The sequence below is a fragment of the Anopheles marshallii genome, chromosome X, assembly GCF_943734725.1.
Source record: "Anopheles marshallii chromosome X, idAnoMarsDA_429_01, whole genome shotgun sequence".
Classification (NCBI taxonomy): Eukaryota; Metazoa; Arthropoda; class Insecta; order Diptera; family Culicidae; genus Anopheles; species Anopheles marshallii.
The window spans coordinates 19,156,540-19,177,789 of NC_071325.1; the positions used below are offsets into that span (position 1 = coordinate 19,156,540).

Here is a 21,250-nt window from a genome sequence, read left to right on the forward strand (position 1 = left end):
TACTATGTAGTCTATCTAGTCTGTATGTTTTATAGCTGGCCACATTAAAAGAATGGCCGGGTTTGAGAAAAGTTTCATATACTATCATGATATCGATGTTGTTCTTTGTTAAATAGTGAATGAGTTCATATTTTTTGTTGGAAATGCTGTTTGCATTCCAGTATGAAATTTTAATGTTTTTGGAACCTGCCATCACGGGTAACAGTATTTTTGCACAATTTTGAAAACCACTAAGATTTGATCTTCTTTGTTTTTACAATTTCTCAAGCAAGAGAAGGTTTCTTTTACTATTTCAATTATCTCTTCAGAATTGAAAAGTTCACTGTGGTTGTTGGCAGTTACCTTGGCAAAGGTAGTAAGGTTAGATCGTTGCCCTGTGATCATGTTAGTATTTGTGTTAGAAATATGCGAATGGGAAGATTGCGTAGAAGGAAGGAGAGGGAAACTACTGTTTGAAAATGATACCTGTTTAGGTGTTGTGGTCCTGTTCTTTAGTTTTTCAGTTGTGGTTTTGTTCATACGGATCGGGCATCCAAAATAATTCGCGGTATGATTGCCTCCGCAGTTGGCACATTTTAATTTGTGAGCCGGTATTACGCCGTCTGTTGAAATCTTTGCCACCGGGCAGGTCGTTGATCCATGATGCTCAGCACACTTCATGCAGATAGGAGGTCGGTAGCAGTTTGCGGCACCGTGCCCAAACCGTTGGCAGTTTTTACATTGCATAATTGAACTGCTGTTCGAATAATATCGCCACTTCACTATTTGGTGGTCCAGCGCTGTGATTGTCCGCAACACTTTGATATCAACAGTACCTTTTTGAAAGTGAAGAAGGTACGCTGCCTGGTCATCGTACCGTTTGTTTTTGATGCTCAACTTTTTTATGGATGCTGGTGTGACATTTTCCTCTTTTAGTATTAGTGTGATCTCTTCCAGGGGCTTATCAGTTAAACCCAACAGCACGATCTTCGTTGTTTTTTCTTCGTCCAACTGGTACGTATGGAAGTCTGTATTTGCTTGTTTCAGGTAGTTTACTACCACTCGAAAATCATTACTGGTCGTGGTGCGTACTAAAGTACCGTTATTTGTTACGGACGTCGTGTATTTAACTACACCAGCTGCAATTATTTTTCTGTGGACATCACCCACGTTGGTGCTCGCTACCACGATTGGTGGTGGTAATCTTGTCGATTGTCTTACGGTTGTCGTGTTGGTATTGACCACTTCATCATCGATCGTTTGTAGGATGTCGAAAGGGTTTTGATCACCAGATCTTCCGGCTTTTGGAGAGTTTCCGTTATTGTCCACGGATTTGTGGAAAGATCCTAGAGGCACTGAGGATTTCCTCTTGTTTATAATCCGTTTCTTGGCGCCCATTGTTGGGCGTATGGTTTGTACACTGCTCTACTAGATTTGTTTTGTTTGTGTGTGAGATCTCTAGCTCCCGTAATGCGTCCGTTCGCTATCGAGTTTGGATGCAGACTCACATTACATGAGTGATATTCATTAAATACATAAAAAAAAACACAAAACATAGATTTGTTTATAAATTTTCTTCATTTTCATGTTCATATTTTTGGATCTATTAAAATACATTTGAGCATAACGAAGCTTCATAATAAAAAACGGGGCTACCTCACGATCGTCCTCTAAATGTAATTTGGTGCTTCCTATATCTTTTGAAAAAATTGTTAGATGTTTGTAATGGGCCATGGCGTGTTTGTTAGTTTTTCCTTTACCTGTCCATAATATATCACGTAATATTTCTGGAGTAAATATGGCTTTTAACGTACGCGACATTCTTATCTTACTATCTGCTATTTGGCAGCCAATGGTGGCATGCAACTAATCTAATATGCCGGTATAATAGTTTTCAGATTTTAATTTTTTTTTTCATCAAAAACTGCTAAAGAGTGCAAGCTATCTATTTTTTCTATAGCCGAGTTTATATCATTGCCTAAAGGTGCTGGAGTAATAAGGTTGAACAAGGATCCAACTGATGCTTCTATATTAGATAGCCGCGACATAATTGGTTTTTTCTGCCACTCCATAAAGACTTCCCCTCGTTTTTTAACACTTCCGAAATCACATCTAAAATTACAATTAAACATAGATTAAAGAAAAATTATTAAAGATACTTAATATAATAATGAACTAACCACGTATGGTTTCACGCAAATTTTTTTGACCTTATCAAAAACGGAATATCTTCGGGGTCTAAAAGAAAGATAATATAAAACACATATTAAGAAAAGGTTTAAAACTATAGTATATTAAACATAAACATACCAAGTGCAGCGTCATGAGCAGCCGCTTCCTCTAGTGTGCTAGGACCTGCGAAAAAACGACATATTCGTTAATTTGCTAATATAATATAATATATCCTATGTTAACATGTGATATAACAAGTTATAATAATTTGGGAGAAACAACATCAATTAAGATGCACCTACCGGGAACAGAGAAAGCGGCCTGACTAGGTGCAGGAAGTTGAAGAGAAACCAACTGCACTCTCGGCTTGCCAGGGCTTGTGTAGAAATCAATTTGTTAAGATGCGTGTAATATATAACATTTCGATGAACGTACCTGGCGCAGAGAAAGTGGCCTGACTAGGTGCAGGAGGTTGAAGGGAAACCAACTGCATTCTCGGCTTGCTAGGACCTGTGACGAAATCACATTTTCCATGAGCATTTAACAAACAATATCACAATGCTACTGCAGTATGCATCCATAATACACCTACCAGAAGCAGACAACGTGGCCTGATTAGGTGTAGGATGTTGAAGGGAAACCAACTGCATCCTCGGTTTACTAGGACCTGCGGAGAAATCGCATTGTTAATATGCATGGTTGGACTCAAAATCACTTTAGATGCACCTACCGGGAACAGAGTTTGCATCCGTCTCAACTTTGATGCTTTTTACGTTAATACATCGTTTTTTGGGGATATTAGGATCTGTTAAATAAATTTAATATAATTTCTTAAATAAAAAAAAAAACATTGTAAAAACTTATATTTACCGAAAGTCATAATATTCCTTTGGGAATCGTTCAAAACTCCAAGGACAATGCGTGGTGGTTTTGATGCATTTAAATTCTCTCGGCCCTCACTATCCATTGCTAATAAATAAAAAAAGGATCCGAATAGTTCATCATGGTTCAAATATCACAAACACCATCATTTATATTGCCGCTTTAAACTCACCTCGATGACTAGTAAAAATAGATCAACTCAAACAACACTGGACGAAAATCATACACGTTGCAACCGGAGTGGGATAAAACCTAATCAAAAACCCCGCATAAGTCTTTATTAATAAAACCATATACATGTATATCGTACGATAAAATCTCTTCTCTCACCTTCTCTCACAGGCGTATCGGAAAAACCCGGGACTCGTACCACACAAAACGTGAACACAGCGTTTTAGACAAATGAGAGAGTGAGAAAAAACGCTCTGAGCACATCAACGGGTAGAAATAATGAGAAAAGAGCACACACGATAACACAGCTGTGTGTCAGTTATCGCGGAAGTGTCAGTTACAAAAATTTAAAATAAAATCCATACGTGTTTTAAACACCCAGCAACCTTGGATGTTTTCATCTTACCCACACCTCCACTAAACCTTGGGTAATCAAGTACAGTTGCCTTTTGCTTCTCTAGAACAAGTTCTCTAGTTCACTAGAGAACAAGAACCTTCCAGAACAACGAGCAAAAGGCAACTGTACTTGATTACCCAAGGTTGGTAAGATTAAAACATCCAAGGTTGCTGGGTGTTTAAAACACATATGGATTTTATTTTAAATTTTTGTAACTGACACTTCCGCGATGTCGTCGATGTGTCGTCGACCTTACGTCGATGTCGATTTAAAATCGACTTTTTTTACCAATCACAGAGCTTCGATCATAAATGACTGTTTTTTAAACGCAACTGTGAGGGTCACAGTTGCTTGCAACTGTGATGATCACATTGCATTAAATGTGATCCAAAATGTTGCAGGTGAGATGGTAGATCGCAGAGTGTTGTACGAATGAATGAAAATATACACACGTACACGCGGGGATAACGGTACCGCATACGCACACGATACAGTGTGGTACAGTACCGAACAAAATAGATATAGCATAGAGTTATTGTTCAATAATACGATTGTACCCACAATGGGGTAGATCATCCCAAAAGTTATAAAGCTTAAGCTTTAAGCCTGTATCTGTCAAATAATCCAGGTACCGGGCGGTATCATTCTGTACAGCAAGGCTATTGAAGGAGACAAGGTTGAATATTAACGATTTTCCGCAAAATTCTTCTTCCAATAATTTGACGTTTGTGGGTGTGGGGTCATACGTTTATAACTACAGTTAAAGCGGTTCAAGCGTATAGGACGTGTATCATTTGAGAAGGGGAAATTTAATAATTATTTGTAGAATATATCACTCATTTCATTGCTAGGTAATTGATACCAGCTTATCTATTAAAAAATAAGAATATTGCAGTATATGCTTGATTTATATGTCCAGATGCATTGTGGTCAGCAAGATTTTTGGTGTGGTTCGCCGAATGTCTTGAATGCCTTGAAACCAAATTGTGTCGGTGCTAAATATAAACGAAAGGATGTTACTGTACCAAGTGCATATGGTTCTTTTCGTTTAAAAATCATCAATTAATCGGAAGGCATTCATTTCGTTATAACTGAATCTGCGCACGAGTTCATCCTTGGGAGTGCCACTATCTTAAGATGCCGCTCTCTTAAGATCGAATGGAAAGGGACATTTCACGGACGATTGTGGCTAATCGATATCGATAGATAATGATTGTACAAAATGATATGAAATGTAATCATCATCAAAAACTGTTTCACTTATGCCTTTTCATTACTCAATTTATTCTGGATGTAAATGATACAGTTTTGCTTGGTAGCAACTTTGCATTCACCAATAGCCTTAACAATATAAACCGTCCCCAACGGACATTCTCTTTAATACTTCATTAGTTATTATCATTACTTCCAATTCAAGCGCAAAATTTTGTCTAAATGTACAATAAGAAAAACATAGAAATGATTAATTTTAATCGAACAGAGAAGCACCGTTGCAATTCAAATGGCCGGTGTACCTTTTCTGAGGGATTTTGCAGGCTGTCAAACGCACCCTCCCCTGTCAAATGCACCTACTAGTTTTTCATCTTCTTACTTGTCAAAATACTCTACATTCCACCACCTTGTCTCCTTCAATAGCCTTGCTGTACAGATTCGTAAAGGACATAGCATTTTGCCATAAAGAATGACACAAGGGATCATTTTTGTAAACTACAAATTGAGAAAAATCGATTAAAGTTTAGAAATTTAATTTTAATTTCAATTCATTTGACGTAATATACAAGTCTGATTATTAAAATAATCCTTTTCAGTTTTCTTCGTTAAAAAAAATTTGTTTACCTTTTTCGCACACGGGAAACATGGCCTAACCTGGCTCAGACCAGCTAGCAAAATTCTTTGTTTTGACATTTGTCGAGTTTGGGTTTTGGGTACTTGGGTACTTTCATTGAGAAACCAATCTAATCCTTCTTTTCTAGGCTTAACTTGGCTTGCCATTTGTACGGCGAGCAGTAACCCAACTAACCTGACGTCTAAGGCCGCCAAAATTAGAAAAAAGCAAAAACCTTACGAGTATGTCTACGAGCAAGTCAACGGACTGTCCCACTTTGAGGGGGTTTTTGACGTTTGGCAATGGGTTTGACAGTTGTCAAGTAGGGGGGTTTGGAACGTTGGAAACCATTTTGGATCGATTGGAAATTGTAAAAAAAAAACCGTTATTATTTACCACTACATTTCCCCCGTCCTCGTCTACTTTTTCTCTCGGTTATTGTTCATACACTGTACACATGTGATCATATATGTACGTTCTATTGCTGTGAGGGGAGAAGATATTATGTATTGTGTATGTGTGTAATTTATTATATAGAAATATTTTTCTGTTCAGAAAGTGCGATGCTCGTAGTATCCGGCTCTAGCGTTGATCCAAGAATGTGTTCTGAAAGAAATACAGTCAAGATTGTGTTACGCACTCTGCTATCAGAGCGCTCATGGTGCGAGACGTTAATAATCGCGTTTTATTTTACATTTGCGTATAAGCAGTGTTTAATTTATCATTCGACTATGCGAAAGTATCAACGTGATTTCCGTGTGTTTGGAAATCGAGTTTTGTTATCTTGTGGTGATTATGGGAAGAATAATGGTTTTTTGATACTTTCCAGTATTAATTTAATATAAGGAAATAAATTTTGTCCTTTTTATGTATGTTAACGTCACGCTGTGTATGATAACAATTCATATTTCAAATGTTCCTGGAAAAAATTATGGAAAAGTCACTCGGTGTTAAATGCTTTTTTATCATAACGGCGTGCAGCTTGTTGTTTACACGATGAATCCTGTAAGTAAAAAGTTAATTTTGGTTAGAGCTACATCAGTAAAACTAACGGTGGGTATGTTTATATTTCAGAAACACGATAAAGAGAATGCTGCTGCAAGCAATAACCGTAACAACGATGTAAGTATGTACATGAGCAAACATAACGAAGTTGAGTGCTATTGTATGTTAAGAATCCGAAAACTATCATTGTATTGTGTTTGATGTTGTACGCTACACTCATAGTTCACGGAATGATATGAATTTTCCAGCCAGTACAATAAAAAACAGTGCCAAATGAACATAACACTCAGTTATGTTCAGCTTCAATTATTCTAGCTATATTTGATTGTGTGATTTGTTAGTTCAATTACCGATTTTACCTGATTTCTATAACTATCTATTTGATGTCATGAACGTATAACTATAACCTTGAATTAAATGAAGTTTTACAACGTTTATTTATATTTTTTATAGGACTCTGCACATCGCGCACACTATCAATTTGATCACACTTATACACCACTTATGTATGAGGTATCATCTTCCAAAACAAGAAAACGTTATGCAAGCCATGCAACTTCTAAAATGAAGTTAAAGACTCTGAAAGATTCCCGATTGTCGATTCAGGATCATTCGTATAGTTCAACGACATTACCTGTGCAGTCCTCGCCAGCTATTACTTCATCAGCCGTGCCTGCACGTTCGAAAACATCAGCTTACAGACGTAAAATACCAGCCATACGTGCAGAGTTTGAAACACCAGCGAATGCTTCTAGTTCGAAGGCTCTACCTACTGCTCCATCGTCCGCAACACCAACTGTACCTCCAACCATTCCGTGCAGTTCAAAGCTACATATTGCTCCATCGTTCACTACACCAACTGTACCTGAAAGGTATGAAACTCCAGCCATTCCTTGCTGTTCGAAGGCTTTACCTACTGCTCCATCTTCCAAAACAACAACCATACCTGTAAGTTGTAAGACACCGGTCAGTTATACAAGAACAGAAACTGTTCCTTCAGGCTTTGAAGCTGAAACCATACCATTAGCATCTACATCTCAAACTGTTACGGCTACCGTTTATGACCAGCATATCCTTTCAAACCCATCATCACCTCTAGAAATCACCCCAACAAAAGAATCTGACCTTCTCACTAATTTGCATCCTTTGCAGAATGAACATACATTATCGTATATCGTGCCCTCGAATCAGTCTTCTGGAACAGAAAGTTCACACTACATGCACATTATTGAAAAGGAGCTAAAAGCTCTTCGACAAGGCCAAGAATATTTGCTAACTACTTTCGAGTGTGCTATGGAAGCTGTTGGTGCTTTAACACCATCTACTTCTTTTAGCATGCAACCGATTAAATCTAAGGAGTCGATGGTAGAATTTGATACCCGACTTGCCGAACCAGATTACATGGCACAAGTGATAGCGTATTTAAAACGAACGACAGGGGAATATCGTCCTATCAATTTGATGCACCGATCCATAGATTTGCTGTTCGATTTGGAGTTTTTCGCATCCTGCAGTTGGAGTGGAATAGGCATTCCTAACCCAAAAATCCCTTTCAAAATTCATACCAATATCCTTAAACTTTTTGGCCTACTAGGAACAACGGACGGAGTGGAGTTCCCGGAATGGAGTATTCGCGAGTACTTTAAAGATAAATTCTATCATGCGAAGCAAAGGTTACAGAACTACAAACGTATTCGAACATCAAGCCCACGTCCATTTACTCGTTCCAATAGGCTTAGTGCAAGAAAAAATGCTTTAGAAAATCAAGCAAATCCGCAATCCTCCTTTTCTGGGGTATCTGGAGCACCTGAAAGCACCTAAAAATAATATCAGATTACAATGATAACACAATAACAAAGGAATAAATACTGCGTGTCATCAGATAAGCAGACTGAAATGCATTACCTAAAATAAAAAAAATAAACGTTTAAATCGTTGAAAGAATATATTTATTACAAAAAATAGCAAGAACTAATCCTTCTTTACACTGCTTTAATAGGTAAAGTAACATTCGAAATCCATTTCTCTTAGTCTAAACCTAATTAGGTTAATTAATAGATTAATCTATTAGCGTATGCACAAGGGGAGCAAACATCGTAAGTCCCTCGTTATCTAACTTGACGGCAACCATCTTACCTTTGACATCAGAAGTTTTATATTCGAAAGTATTAGGAGATAAATTTGAAATTTTGCCTTTACAAATATTGATGACCCCTGATGATACCGGCTCATCGAAATATTCCTCCGGATCAATCAACTTCCTACCGATTAATTTTATAGTCCCTGACGATTTTTCTGCAGAACAAAACCTGATTAGCTCTTTTTCTGGCGAAAGAAACCAACCGTCGCGATTATTGGGCCTTAGGATAAAATCCTTCATGGTTACAACTATATTGTCACCTGAACCCTTCAATGTCGTTTCATTATCCGGTCTCATTTTCGAAATGGTTAACTGTTCGAATTCAGAATACCTGTTCACAGCTTGCTCTAAGCATCTATGTCCGTGTCTAAGCATACCTTTCATATGCTGAAGAGCATTTTCAAAAGGATACGCAGACATTGTATTCAGAGGCCCTAAACGTTTTACTTCTTCAGTTACATGCAACAAGTTATGTACGTTACTACTAATATAACCTTCCCCATAGATTTCTTCATAATGCGAAACAAAATCGTTTAGCATGTCGGATGCCTCGTCCCAAAAATCTTTATACACATTTGAAGACAACAGCGTTATTGCAACAAAATATAACATAAAATGCTGATATGCTTCTGCTGATATGTTACCTCTCAGCACTACTATGCTAGCATAGAACAAAAAACTACTAAACTCCGATCCTTTCCAATGTTTCAAATCTTCTAAACCTCGTAACTTGCGATGTACTTCAGAAGGAAGAGTAATGCTTTTTAAAAGACTAGAAATGTGCACAAAGGTTTGATCAGACCATCTGGTTGCTCCCCTCATACCATACACCCACCCGTGTAATAGTTTGCGTGTAACTCCTAGATCTATCAAGTGAAGTTTATCACCGACTAACACGTCCTTCACTATATCAAAAAACCTTAGCTCCAAGAGTGGTGAATGACCCACTTTGTGCCTAACGTAAATTCCTTGCCTAAACTCAGCGTCCGAGCGGGGTGGATGATCGATTCCAGTATATGTAACCGCCCTTGATCTCGGGTGACGACGTCCGATGACTTTACATTTCATACACCCTTCTGTAGCATTGCAGCTAACGCAGGCTGGAAAAGAAGAAATAAAAACGAATTAGTGATATATGTTATTCCAAACACACTATGCTAAGGAATCTTACCTTTAATAAAGCTACGAGCTGGTGAATCCGCCACAAAAGCCAACACTTTCAGCCTCACTAGCGTTTGTTGCTCACCAAGACGTACACCTTGAACGAGCAGCAAATTTAGTTCCTCTACTAAAGGCCGTAAAATCTCTTCTACTGAACCCGGCTTCGATGACCCGTAGAATAAAGCCACTGCCATAGGTGGTATGTGGGGCATATCTTCGATGGACATTAAAATCGGCCAAAACGTGCTTTCACTGCTCCTGTGTAGAGGCAATCCGTCAACAAAGAATTTTAAGGGAAGCTCAGAAACATTTCCCAGATGGTTGCCACTGCAAAAACAGGGTATAATAAAATAAAAAAGGGTATATAAAATATGTCAGAATATCGTCAGTAGTAAAACATTACGCTAATCGCTTACCTGAATCGAATATTGAGGCAGTTAGCCACTCCGTGGTACCAAAAACGACCCCCTTGAACAGGTACTATATCTTTTTGTACCCTGCTGGTTCTAAGCAGGGTACGAGCATCCTTCGGCACAACGCATGAAGTTTTTTCACGGATGATTCTCAATATCATGTTTATCGATGTGTGAGCCGAGTTTGTTTTTAATGCCCAATATTGAAGGCAGGCATCCAGGGACTGTTGACCAAAGTCAAACTCTAAAGTTTCTTCGGTATTAATATCCTCGTCGTCATCTGATATCTCATCATCGAGTGGAACGTCCAAGTGCTCCGTTGGCTCCATGGCATCCGTCTCAGCATAGATAGGTCCATCATCGTGAGAAGTAGCAGCATCGTTTCGTGGCTCTGTAAAACATAAATTAATACACACATGTAATTAATGGTTTAATACAATTTCACTAACGAGAACAATAATCGCACATACCATTTGCTGAAGGTAAATTATCCTCACAAGTGCACGGACACGTACATTCACTTGCACGCATAACTGCTGCTATTTTAGCTTTACGCCGGTAAAACGGTTTACTACGACGCACTTGCTGAGCATCCATGCTTTAATATTTAAGCAATTTAGCAGTTTAACAATTTCACTTATTCAAGTCACTTATTTTGTCACTTGTTATCGCAGTTAATATCACTTTTAAAACACTGTAACAATTGGTTCACTAAAAATTGAGCAAGAAATTGCGTTCTTCACTGTTCAAAATAACGAACCAGAATGGTAAACAAACTTGTTTTTTTCAAACTTTTCACTTCGTGTTCTTCTTCTTTGACCTGTTCAGGTATCAAATATTCGGAGGTACGGCCAAACGCTCTAACACATTCTCACAGTGTGTTTACTTCGGCTCGCCTCGTGTATTGCGCCTGTAGGAGTAACAGTGTGAGAACATCAGCCGCACTCGCTCTAGCACATAGAAACATCCATCGCAAGGCTAGTTGGGAAGCGGATAAGCCTGGAAACGTCAAAACGCATACAAAAAACAGGCTTAGACCGTGATCTACCCCAATGCCGGTCAGATGCCGGTCAAATTCAGATGCCAAGGAAAACGCGTTCGATCCTACATGAGGCCAATATTGCTTTCATTTAGGCCAGTAGTGTTGAGCCAGGTGTAATGACATAGGCATAGGCATAGACAAGGCTGAGCTTCTTTCGTTTCAGGTGTTGGATATGATTCGGACATTCGATCTTTTTGAATAGAACATGATTCATCACTGACTAGTTGTCCTTGCATCGATTGATATGAACGTTTGCACGGTGGGCGGAGTAGGCGACCACCTAGGGCCTCGAAGAAAGTTGTTATGCTGAAAAGAGTATGTGGGTTATATGTGAGCATGGTAGAGAGGTCCTGAATTTTGAACAGAGGTCCTTCCAAAGGAACTCCCACTCTCCAATGTAGTAACTAAGATTAACGTACAACTTCGAAGGAACCCCTCACCCCTCTCACAACAAGCGCTCTCAATTATCCTCCCGGTAATGGTCTGGCCGTACTGTTGGATTGATTTCGAACCCAAGAAACAATCCGCGCCGCCTGGCCAGAACTGTAGCAAAAGCCAATAGAAAGTGTATGTTGGTCTTTGGTTAACATTTTTATGCTGGCGATTGACTGTCTCTCTGTGTGGGATAAATCCACCGTTTGAGGTTAGGATCTAAATAGTTATGCTCATCGTTTCTGACCGCTGTAAGGTGAGTTGAGATCTTCCGTAAAATTTCATCCATAAATAGTCGAAAGGAAATCCCAACCGGCATTCGAAGTCATTTCGAGTGAACTTTTGGGTTCTCAGCCCGATAAAGTCTGGGCGCTGCATGGGGAGGTGGTATGCGGACTGTGGAACAGCATGCGACGAGTGAAGGTGTTGAGCAAAACTGCGACCGGGATGAACGTTTACTCTAGCTCACTCATCGTTTTTTTCATTCTCCTTCTTCGTCAACGCTGACCCTCTCAGCTGTCAACCATTTTGTTTTGGTTTTTGCAGCGCAGTATCAAATGTTTGCGGTATTGTTTCGTGGCTATATTTTAAATTGCCAAATTGCAAACGTGTAGTTTATGCGATTGATTTTAGTGAAACAGATTAAAGTGCGATTATCAATCGCGTGTGCGGTGCAGGAAACTGTTTCCGATCGGAAATAAGGCAGAGATTAACAGGTTTTCAATCTGTTAAGTGCAGCTAAGTATTGCTCCTGCTTTCTGTTCCATCCCGTACGTTCTGTTCACCGTTTTTGCCTGGTCCTAGTGTAACGTGTGGTTACCAAGCGCATGCATCTTTGGACCATCTCTGTCCATATGTTATACGGAGCGGCAGCCACGTCCATTGATGATCTATGCGCAACGTTTGCTTCCAGACATCCATTCCTAGTCGGTTCACCAGGGTGCATGCAACCTCACATGCGGTTTCAAGCTTGTAATACGTTTCAGTGATATGAATTAACGTTTTGGTTGGCCGACGAGTGATTGTTATCTTTTTTTAGGTACGAGGGACATGAACAAAAAGGAAAGCGACAGCTGCTTCCAGTACCGGCGTGATGCCGGCGAACTATCGTGATGCCTGTTCCGATACTTGCGTGGTTCCGGGGACACTATGTGGTGATATATTGCTGTCCAAAGCGATGCCGATGAATATCGATGTGGTCATGGCAGTTAATATCGCAGGATAACAAACGCCATGCCACGATAGTAAGGGTGTCGACGAATGTAGGTATTTGACGTATCCGAAGTGTTGCTAAAGATGATGAACTTGCATATGTTTTTTTTTATTGTTTTCATTTCAGTGTACATATGCACGATCATTGAAAGGAAGGGCGAATGAGGCATGGACCACTTTCCACGTAGGATTACATACGGCGCGATTTTCGTCGGTACATGCGTTAGAAAAAATGACTCAAGCAACGCGGGTCTTTTTTTTTCTTTTGGAATTTACAACTCTACCCAAAACAGGTAATGTAAATAAAAGTAACCATTTACCTCTTCTGATTTATGCTATTCGAGATTGTACAAGCACTTTCTTCACTCCATTTTATTTTTCGTTTATTGTAGGTGATTTTGTGTGACACCGATTGCATTGAAAGTACTAGTACGACAGCCTATATGGAAAGCCAACCGATCCACTTGTGGTACGACCGAGTGCGAAACGATTACGAGTGTTGGGACAATTTTCATGCCGTCATCCATCATATTGACGGAATCAACTACTCGGTGCTCTAGTTAATATTCCGATCATCGAGGATCTTTGAAGCTACCATTCAACACGGCTTCCAAACTTTTTGTGCGAAAATTTAGGTTATATAATAATAGAAATATTGTACATACAATATTACATATATTGTGTAAATGTTACAATTATCCACTAATCTTACTAAGTATCATTTAAAGAACGTAATTTCAAATTGCAAACTATCGACAGAAGCAAATAATTTTTACAATTGACATTGTTATTAAGTTTATTTATTGATAATTATTAACAACATCTCTATTAAAATTAATTATACTACGTAATGATTGTAAAAGTAACCTTAAAATAAGAAAAATTGTAAACTAATATTTATTATTGAAAAATAAAAATAATTAAATAAAAAAAAAATTAAAAAATAAATTTTAGTAAATTTGTTGGGGAAGAACCACTGTGTGCATGAATGAGACCCCTCAGGATCGATCATACTTCAGGGATACTTCCATCGGGCCGCTGACGGACCAGAGCTCAAAATTCATTCGAAATTCACCCCGATTGCTTGTTGGGAAGCTGTCGATATTTTTTTCGACAATTAGTATCGCGAACCGTCCTTTTCGATCGAATTCATTTCGACAAGGAGACGACCTGTCGAGAGCTAGTACAAATTTGGTTTTTGAATCTGTTTATATATTTGTTTATTTGCTCAAAGCTCAAATTTTGTAAAAAAAATACACAAAAAAAATGTAAATAAAAAAGCTCAAATTTTGCTGGACGGGCGGGCCCGTCGTTCGATCTGCCGTTCGATGTGTAATCTCACTAACATTGTTACAAAAAAGCCCGTTCTGTTCTCCCTGGGAGTAAAGACGAGTTTGGTCACTATTTTGAATTCTTCATCTTCTTTTCTATCTTATTCCATTTTGTTTCTCATACATTACTGTTAAAAGTGTTATTTAAACTGTGTGAATAAATTAAAATAACGGAAACTACAAAATAAACCACTTCTTTGTTGCATTAGCAACAATTTTCAAAAATTTATTTTATATCGCAGTATTTAATGACGTGAAACCAATACAGATAACACATAGAATGGTGATCTATAAAGGGCATGTAATGCAATAGATAAAGACTTCAAACAGATTTGAGCTTAAAACTTTATTTGTAATAAAAATGCCTTTGCCAGCATTATTCATAACTATCCGAAACCAGCTGCATTAGTATGCTTTTAATTTCTTAAACCACGAGCTGTACGTAACTGATGGTGTATTCAAATGCAGAACGACATTAGGATGAAGCAAACAGCTCCCGTAAGTGCTGATATGATCTACACTTGTTATAGTAAGTTTGGAAGGATCGTTGTCATTTTTACACACTGCCTAGAATCAAATTTGTCTGCCACTTCACTTTCAAGAATGCTGCTTGCTTGTAGTTTGTTTTTCAAACGAATTTCAATGTTTTAGGTTACCCTCGTGACGTTGACTAAGAAGGAACAGTTCTTGGGATCCGAATCATGAATATTCACGAATTGCTTTCTGAATATATCGTATTTCTGTTCAAATTAAAAACAATGAAAATGAACTTACACTTAGTACGAACATTTAAAAGTAGCAATACATTTTCCTTTTAATCGAAGCAACGATGTTTAACATATTGAACATAGACAAGATGCGAGGGTGAAAGTTTTCTCTCATTTCGCTTCGAGAAAACTCTAATTTTTATGTTGCTTCTGTTCAGCGACTGTAAGTTTGGTTAATCTCGTCAGTTAAGTTAATCCTAATATTCAACACCCTTCTGTTTTTTTTATCCTGCCTGAAACATTGTACACACACTCACACTGCATCAATCCGAACGATACCCTTAACTACTCTTAAGACACCTAGTCGTAGCTGTCTATTTTCTTCATGCTCTTGGTTTTACAAAACTTTTAGTTCAAACGTCCAATTTTTAAAAATGTTTAGTATAGTGCGTTTTAAAGTAAGGATTTTTTTCCAACAAAAGCACAGGTTCTGTATTCGGTGTGTTGTTTAATTAATAGAAACTACGGAATGATTTATTTCCGTTGTCACAATTTCTCGAATGATAGCTGACTATTCTTTGTGTCTTATAATTGTCGGTTGGTAAATATGTCTACTATCTTCTTCAGTACGATTTGAATCTAGTTATTGAACTACTACTACATTATACTTGACATTTACCTTTTATTATCTTGTGTGATAGAGATTAAATAGTCAATGTAGAGTGTGAACGGAATGCCAGTAATATTGATATTAAGCTAATCTTTTCTCAGAAAGTAACTCAAGTGAATCATTTACCGTTGTATAGTTCCATGACACGGTTAATCGTTCTCTATATAACTGAAATCCGTTCTTCTCAGCTACTTCTTTCACTCAGTTGTTCATTTGTTTTCAAAATTTTCCTTTGCCATGTTTCAAATTGTTTTGAAGACCTTATTTGTTCTGTGCTCCCTAATGTTAATGACATTGCCATAATGGGTGAAGAAGCCAGGCTCAAGGGTTTAATGACCTTTAATCCTTATTTTAAGCTTTAAGGATTAACCCGACACAGAAAACCATCCTTAACCAAGAATTTTCTTAATGTATGCCCCATGGTTGTTTTGTACCTCTGATTTGGTAAGCAGGCGGTGGCGGTTTGGTTTGTAGGGCTGATAATTTTCTACGTTGGAAAAACTGTTATGCAATTCAGAATGTTTTTGCTCATCGTACTCTTCATGCTTTTCTTCCGAATGATTATCGTGGTTTTCTTGGAAAGTTTTATGTTCATTCGCGGATGGAGGCTTTTGTGTCATTGAATAATTTTCTGAAATTAATCCAGTCCCTTCGGAATTTGCATTTTTTGCGCTCATGGGTAACATTATAGTGTGTTTATTGTGCAAAGTATTCTCTTCCGTTGTCAGTGAAGGTAAATGAGCGCTTATTTTACTGCTATCGTTTGCTCCAATTTCCGTAGCGTTTGTATTATAGCCAACCTCTATATCTTCTATAACCGTAGCAGTCGGGACAATAGTTGATTCCTTAGGTGATTCAGATGAGTGCACAGTAATATCATGTTCCGGTGCAATGGTGGTTGTGATAAAATCAGAATACTGTGTCAACTGGATAGCAGATACCAACGCAGCTACTTTAAGTGGATTATTATTATGATACGGAAGCGGAAGATGCGCAGACGTTGTCACAGCCGTCTGTAACGGTCGTGTGGTGATGGAAAATGTTCCAGGATGCTCGGTTAGTTGAGATTTATTTTGTTCGAAAACAACATTGACTGCCTGATGGACTTCACTCGTGGAAGGAGCAATTGATGATGCAGATAATACCTCATCCTTCAAAACTTCGATAACACCTTCTCTTAAAGTCGATTCCACAACCATAAATGGATCACTGTTTTCGTGATCTCCTAACAAATATGCATCTGATGTTGAAGGTGCAGGTGAGACATTAACCCCAGAATCCACTGAAATGTTAGTGGAAGATACAGTGCGAAGTAACATGATTGGAGGCGACTCTGTTTGAGGACGAGCGGATATGAAACGTGCCTTTACGAGTAACATTGGCGGTATGAAGTGATCCCCAGTAATTACTTCTTTTTTTGGTGTCGTTGGCAAGATGTGATTTGACGCAGTTGTTCTTGTGATTAGCAGTGCTGATGTTGTGGGAAAAATAGTGGAAAATATCGTTGGAGTAAAAATCGTCGTCGTAGAAGTTGTTGCTTCTGTTATATCAGGCATAATGGTTATTCCTTCATCTCTGTCCGCATCAGTTCCACGACGCAAGCGTGAATCTGGCGTAGTCATGATTTCTGTTGATTTCTCATTGATATAGCTATTGCCACACAATCTATCTTTGTTACATTTTTCATTCGCAATCTTTACACCATTTCCTACAACAGTTGGATCAGCATAATCTCCATCCGCCGTAGGTTTTACGGCTTGTTGAATGATATCAATCGGTTGGATTTCCGTTTCGTCCTGCATTGGCTGATCGCCTAGCATCGGTCCATCGTCTTCATCCTCTTCATCACCACTATCGTTCCGATCCGATCTGTTGGAGTCCTTTTTCGTGTAGTGATTAACCTTTTCGTACAACTGTGATTTCTTGATGTAGGCAGATTTACGCTGACTCTCCGTATTATGGATCACACTGTCCAGTTCTTCACTATGTACAGCTACATGCTCACTGCGCATAAGGTCTTGCAGGTTGAACTTATTGATGACGTTCTTTACAGTGTCTTCGATTTGATTCGGATTGACCTCGATCTTGTTGTTGCTTTCCTCATCGTTGCTGGATACAACTGTCAAAATATCGTGTTCCAATATTGACTGCTGTGGTGGTCGTCGTGTAGCGCTTGCTGTTGCCAAACTGTTAGCGTCAATCATTAATTGATTGGTTTTATCAATAGTTAATGCCGATGCCAAGTCCTCTTCATCGCTGCACTGCAATTGCTCAATAACGCTGTCTCGGTCTTGTTTACCCTGGCAGGTGATATGCTTCGTACCGGATTCTCCGCAATCCCGTGAGAGCTGCACAGTTCCGCTGTCCGACATATACTGTACCGTAAGGGATGGAATCGACGTGATGGTGCAGTCCACCGCCCACGTTGGCACTAAAAGAGTAATGGTGGTATCTTTAAAATAACAAACACGTCGAAGAGCGATAAAACAGTAATCTTACCAGGAAGTTCGCATAGGAATGCGGCAGTTTCAGGGCCCCCGCATCGAAAAGCATGCCAACGAAAATCCCTAACCGGATCTACTACGGCACACAGTGGTTGTTCGATTGCTGGCATAGTTTCTGCCCAATAACCATTTGCAGGATCCAGTGTCCTTGAGCTGCTGTATAAATGAAACATGAATTTAATTTTAATTTAATGCATTAATCATATATATCCTCCCAAATTCGAATAGAAAATGTTCGAAATCGTACAGTGACGCTGCTTATAGGATGCTTAGCACCCGCTGGTCGTAGGTGGCAACAAGTGGCATTCGTGTTTTGTGTGAGCTTTTTGTATTATTGAATAATAAAATATCGATGTTACATTAGTTAAAAATATTTACACAACTATTTCGATATGATTTAATATACTTATGAAATCAGAATTTACAGGGTTAATGAGATTACTTGGCGACGGCGGAGCATTTTTCCTGAATCGATTTCCTGAATCGATCTGAATCGACAGAACTAGCAAGGGAACACATACAACCTGAAACATTCGCACCATTTGGAACAAGCTCAAATAGAAACTGACTCTATTCCCGCAAAGCTGACTGTCACTTTTGCAACGCTTTAGCATAACAAGCGTGGTTTTGTTTTGCCCGTACTTGAAACGTGCCGAGTTAATCTCGGAACCGCGGATTTTGTGCTGGGGAAACTTACGGATGAGTAATTTAAATGTTTAGTGTTTGTATGTGGTATAAAGAAGGAAGAAGACTCTGACTTTCGGACGCGCCCCTTACGTCGCATCGAGGAGCAACAGTATAACTGTAACGCTTGATCAGCTCTCCGCAAAATGCCAGCGCATGACAAATCTTCGACACAATAGTGATATGATCAAAAGTGACAAAACTGAGAAAGTGCCTTCCGTTCAAGACAATACATTTGAACTACAATCTGCTGTCGGTATTCTCACCAACAAGAAGAATTAAGTTTCCTCCGAGTTACCTGTTTCATCACTTACGTATCTGGATCGCACAAACTCATCTGCAGTAATTTACCACAAATTACATACACGGGCACATCCTCACGCAGGACATTTGTACACCAGCCCGAAATCGATGCAATGGAATCGCACTTTACTCACACGATTAAGAAACGTAACCATGGGCACTTGTCTGGATTAAGCAAATCCCCAGCCTTCAACATCCGAGCTACAAAGGCATGGTTATAATTTATTAATGTGAAGCCACATGTCACTCCTGAAAACATGTTCTTTTTGGGTGTAAACGATACTTTCCACTATTGATGTCACGGTTCATCGACTCACTAAACGCAGTGCTGACCTATAAGGGAATTTTTTAATCTCTTTCAAAGTGAGTATTCCTGATTCCTGATGGACAGGGTGCAGTGCAAGGTGAGAATATCGAGCATGCTGTCGGATGCGTTCGAGTCTCACCGGGGATTGAGGCAAGGTGACGGACTCTCCTGTCTGCTCTTCAACATCGCTCTGGAAGGTGTCATGAGAAGCGCGGACTTCGATATGCGGGGCACGATTTTCACCCGTTCCATCCAATTCCTTGGCTTCGCGGATGACATCGACATCATCGGAAGGACATCTGCGGCGGTGTGCGAGGCGTACACCCGACTGAAGCGCGAAGCCTCAAGGATTGGATTGCTGATCAATGCGACGAAGACAAAGTACCTGCTTGCCGGAGGCTCTGACCGTAATAGGGCCATGCTGGGAAGCAGCGTATCGGTCGACGGCGATGATCTCGATGTAGTAGAGGAGTTCTGCTACCTCGGTACGATCATAACTTCGGAGAACAACGTAAGCAGCGAAATCCGAAGGCGCATTGTTCAGGGGAATCGTGCCTACTGCGGGCTCCACAAACTCCTACGATCCAGAAACCTTCTCCTGCGCACGAAATGTACAATATACCGTACATTGATACGGCCGGCTGTCCTCTATGGTCATGAGTCTTGGACCATGCTCACAGAGGATGCCAATGCACTCGGTGTTTTCGAACGCCGTGTGCTAAGGACGATCTTTGGCGGTATCTTGGAGCACGACGGGTGGAGGAGGAGAATGAACCACGAGCTTGCTGAGCTGTTTGGGGGACCTGACATCCTCACGGTGGCAAAGGCCGGAAGGATACGCTGGTTGGGGCACGTCATGAGGATGCCGGACTCGTGCCCCACCAAAAAGGTCCTCGTCGGCGACCCGTTCGGCACGAGACGCAGAGGAGCGCAGCGAGCCCGTTGGCTGGATCAGGTGGAGCAGAACCTGTCGGAGATCGGGTGCAGCAGAGGATGGAGAGCGGCAGCCCTGGATCGAGTCTCCTGGAAACATATTGGTGACCAGGCCATGTCAGCACGACGTGCTCAACAATAAGAGCGGGCCAAAGAAGAAGAAGAAGATTCCTGATTCCCTAAAGGATACTGCTTTGCAAACTTCGTGGCCGCCTGCGCTTCGGCAGTTCGGCAGTTTGTTGAACACGGTTTCACAAAACGCCAAATCCATGAGAGGATTCTATTTGATCCGGCCTCATCCGTCTGCAAGCATCTACTAGCATCGATCTGATTGGTTCGAGCCCTCCTGCTCTCACATCGGTCAGTCACAACCAGCTCTCACCATCGGCAGCATTTCCATCCAACGCATCAGGTTCGCCTTCCCAAGCATCGGAACTACTCGACACGATTGTACCGGATTTTGTGAGCTCTCCTCCACCTTCATCGCTCCCACCGCCTTCGCCGTTGAGGATCCTTCACCCGTCTCACGCATAAAGCTGCGGGGCCACGAGCGTTGAGACTGCGTCTCAAACCTCATTTACCTCAGTCACTCATTTACCTCAAAAAGTCACTCAAAACCAAAGTCTCCGTTGCCTCTTGAGGATTCCCTCAATTTCAGTACAGTGGTGACCTTACTGGATTTGACGTTGACAACACACAGTGTGTGAAGAGTAAAATGTTTTCATGTATTTTTATTTTTTGTTTCTACTGTATTTTTGTTTCAATTTTATGGAAAATATGGTCAAAAAAATTGTGGTTTGTTGATTAAAAACTAAATCATCATTTTCTTAATTACAGGAGCTTAATCCATCAATCATATTGCAGTTGAAAAGTATAAATTCAATTATAAAAAATGTTCACAACTTTTGTCACACATTGTTCCAAAAAGTACGTTGCGGAGACATAAAAACATCATACCGTACGCCAAAACATTGTGCTTG

At 39.8% G+C, this 21,250-nt stretch overlaps 3 protein-coding genes across 3 annotated transcripts in view; 1 reads left to right on the forward strand and 2 right to left on the reverse strand.

Moving 5' to 3' along the window:
- The first annotated feature begins 6,995 nt into the window (after positions 1 to 6,995).
- Positions 6,996 to 8,252, forward strand: LOC128711337 (uncharacterized). Its single transcript, XM_053806209.1, has one exon. The coding sequence runs from the start codon at positions 6,996 to 6,998 to the stop codon at positions 8,250 to 8,252; it is 1,257 nt and encodes a 418-aa protein (XP_053662184.1).
- A 238-nt stretch (positions 8,253 to 8,490) lies between these two features.
- Positions 8,491 to 9,639, reverse strand: LOC128713383 (uncharacterized). The gene has a single exon (XM_053808244.1). The coding sequence runs from the start codon at positions 9,637 to 9,639 to the stop codon at positions 8,491 to 8,493; it is 1,149 nt and encodes a 382-aa protein (XP_053664219.1).
- Positions 9,640 to 15,928: 6,289 nt separating this feature from the next.
- The window catches only part of LOC128710008 (uncharacterized), a 54,194-nt gene continuing 48,872 nt past the window's right edge, over positions 15,929 to 21,250 (reverse strand). The window contains exons 4-5 of the mRNA XM_053805051.1: positions 18,039 to 18,199; positions 15,929 to 17,970 (exon numbers count right to left, since the gene is read on the reverse strand). Of these exons, the coding sequence (XP_053661026.1) occupies positions 15,929 to 17,970; positions 18,039 to 18,199 (2,203 nt within the window). The remainder of the gene's footprint in view (positions 17,971 to 18,038; positions 18,200 to 21,250) is intronic.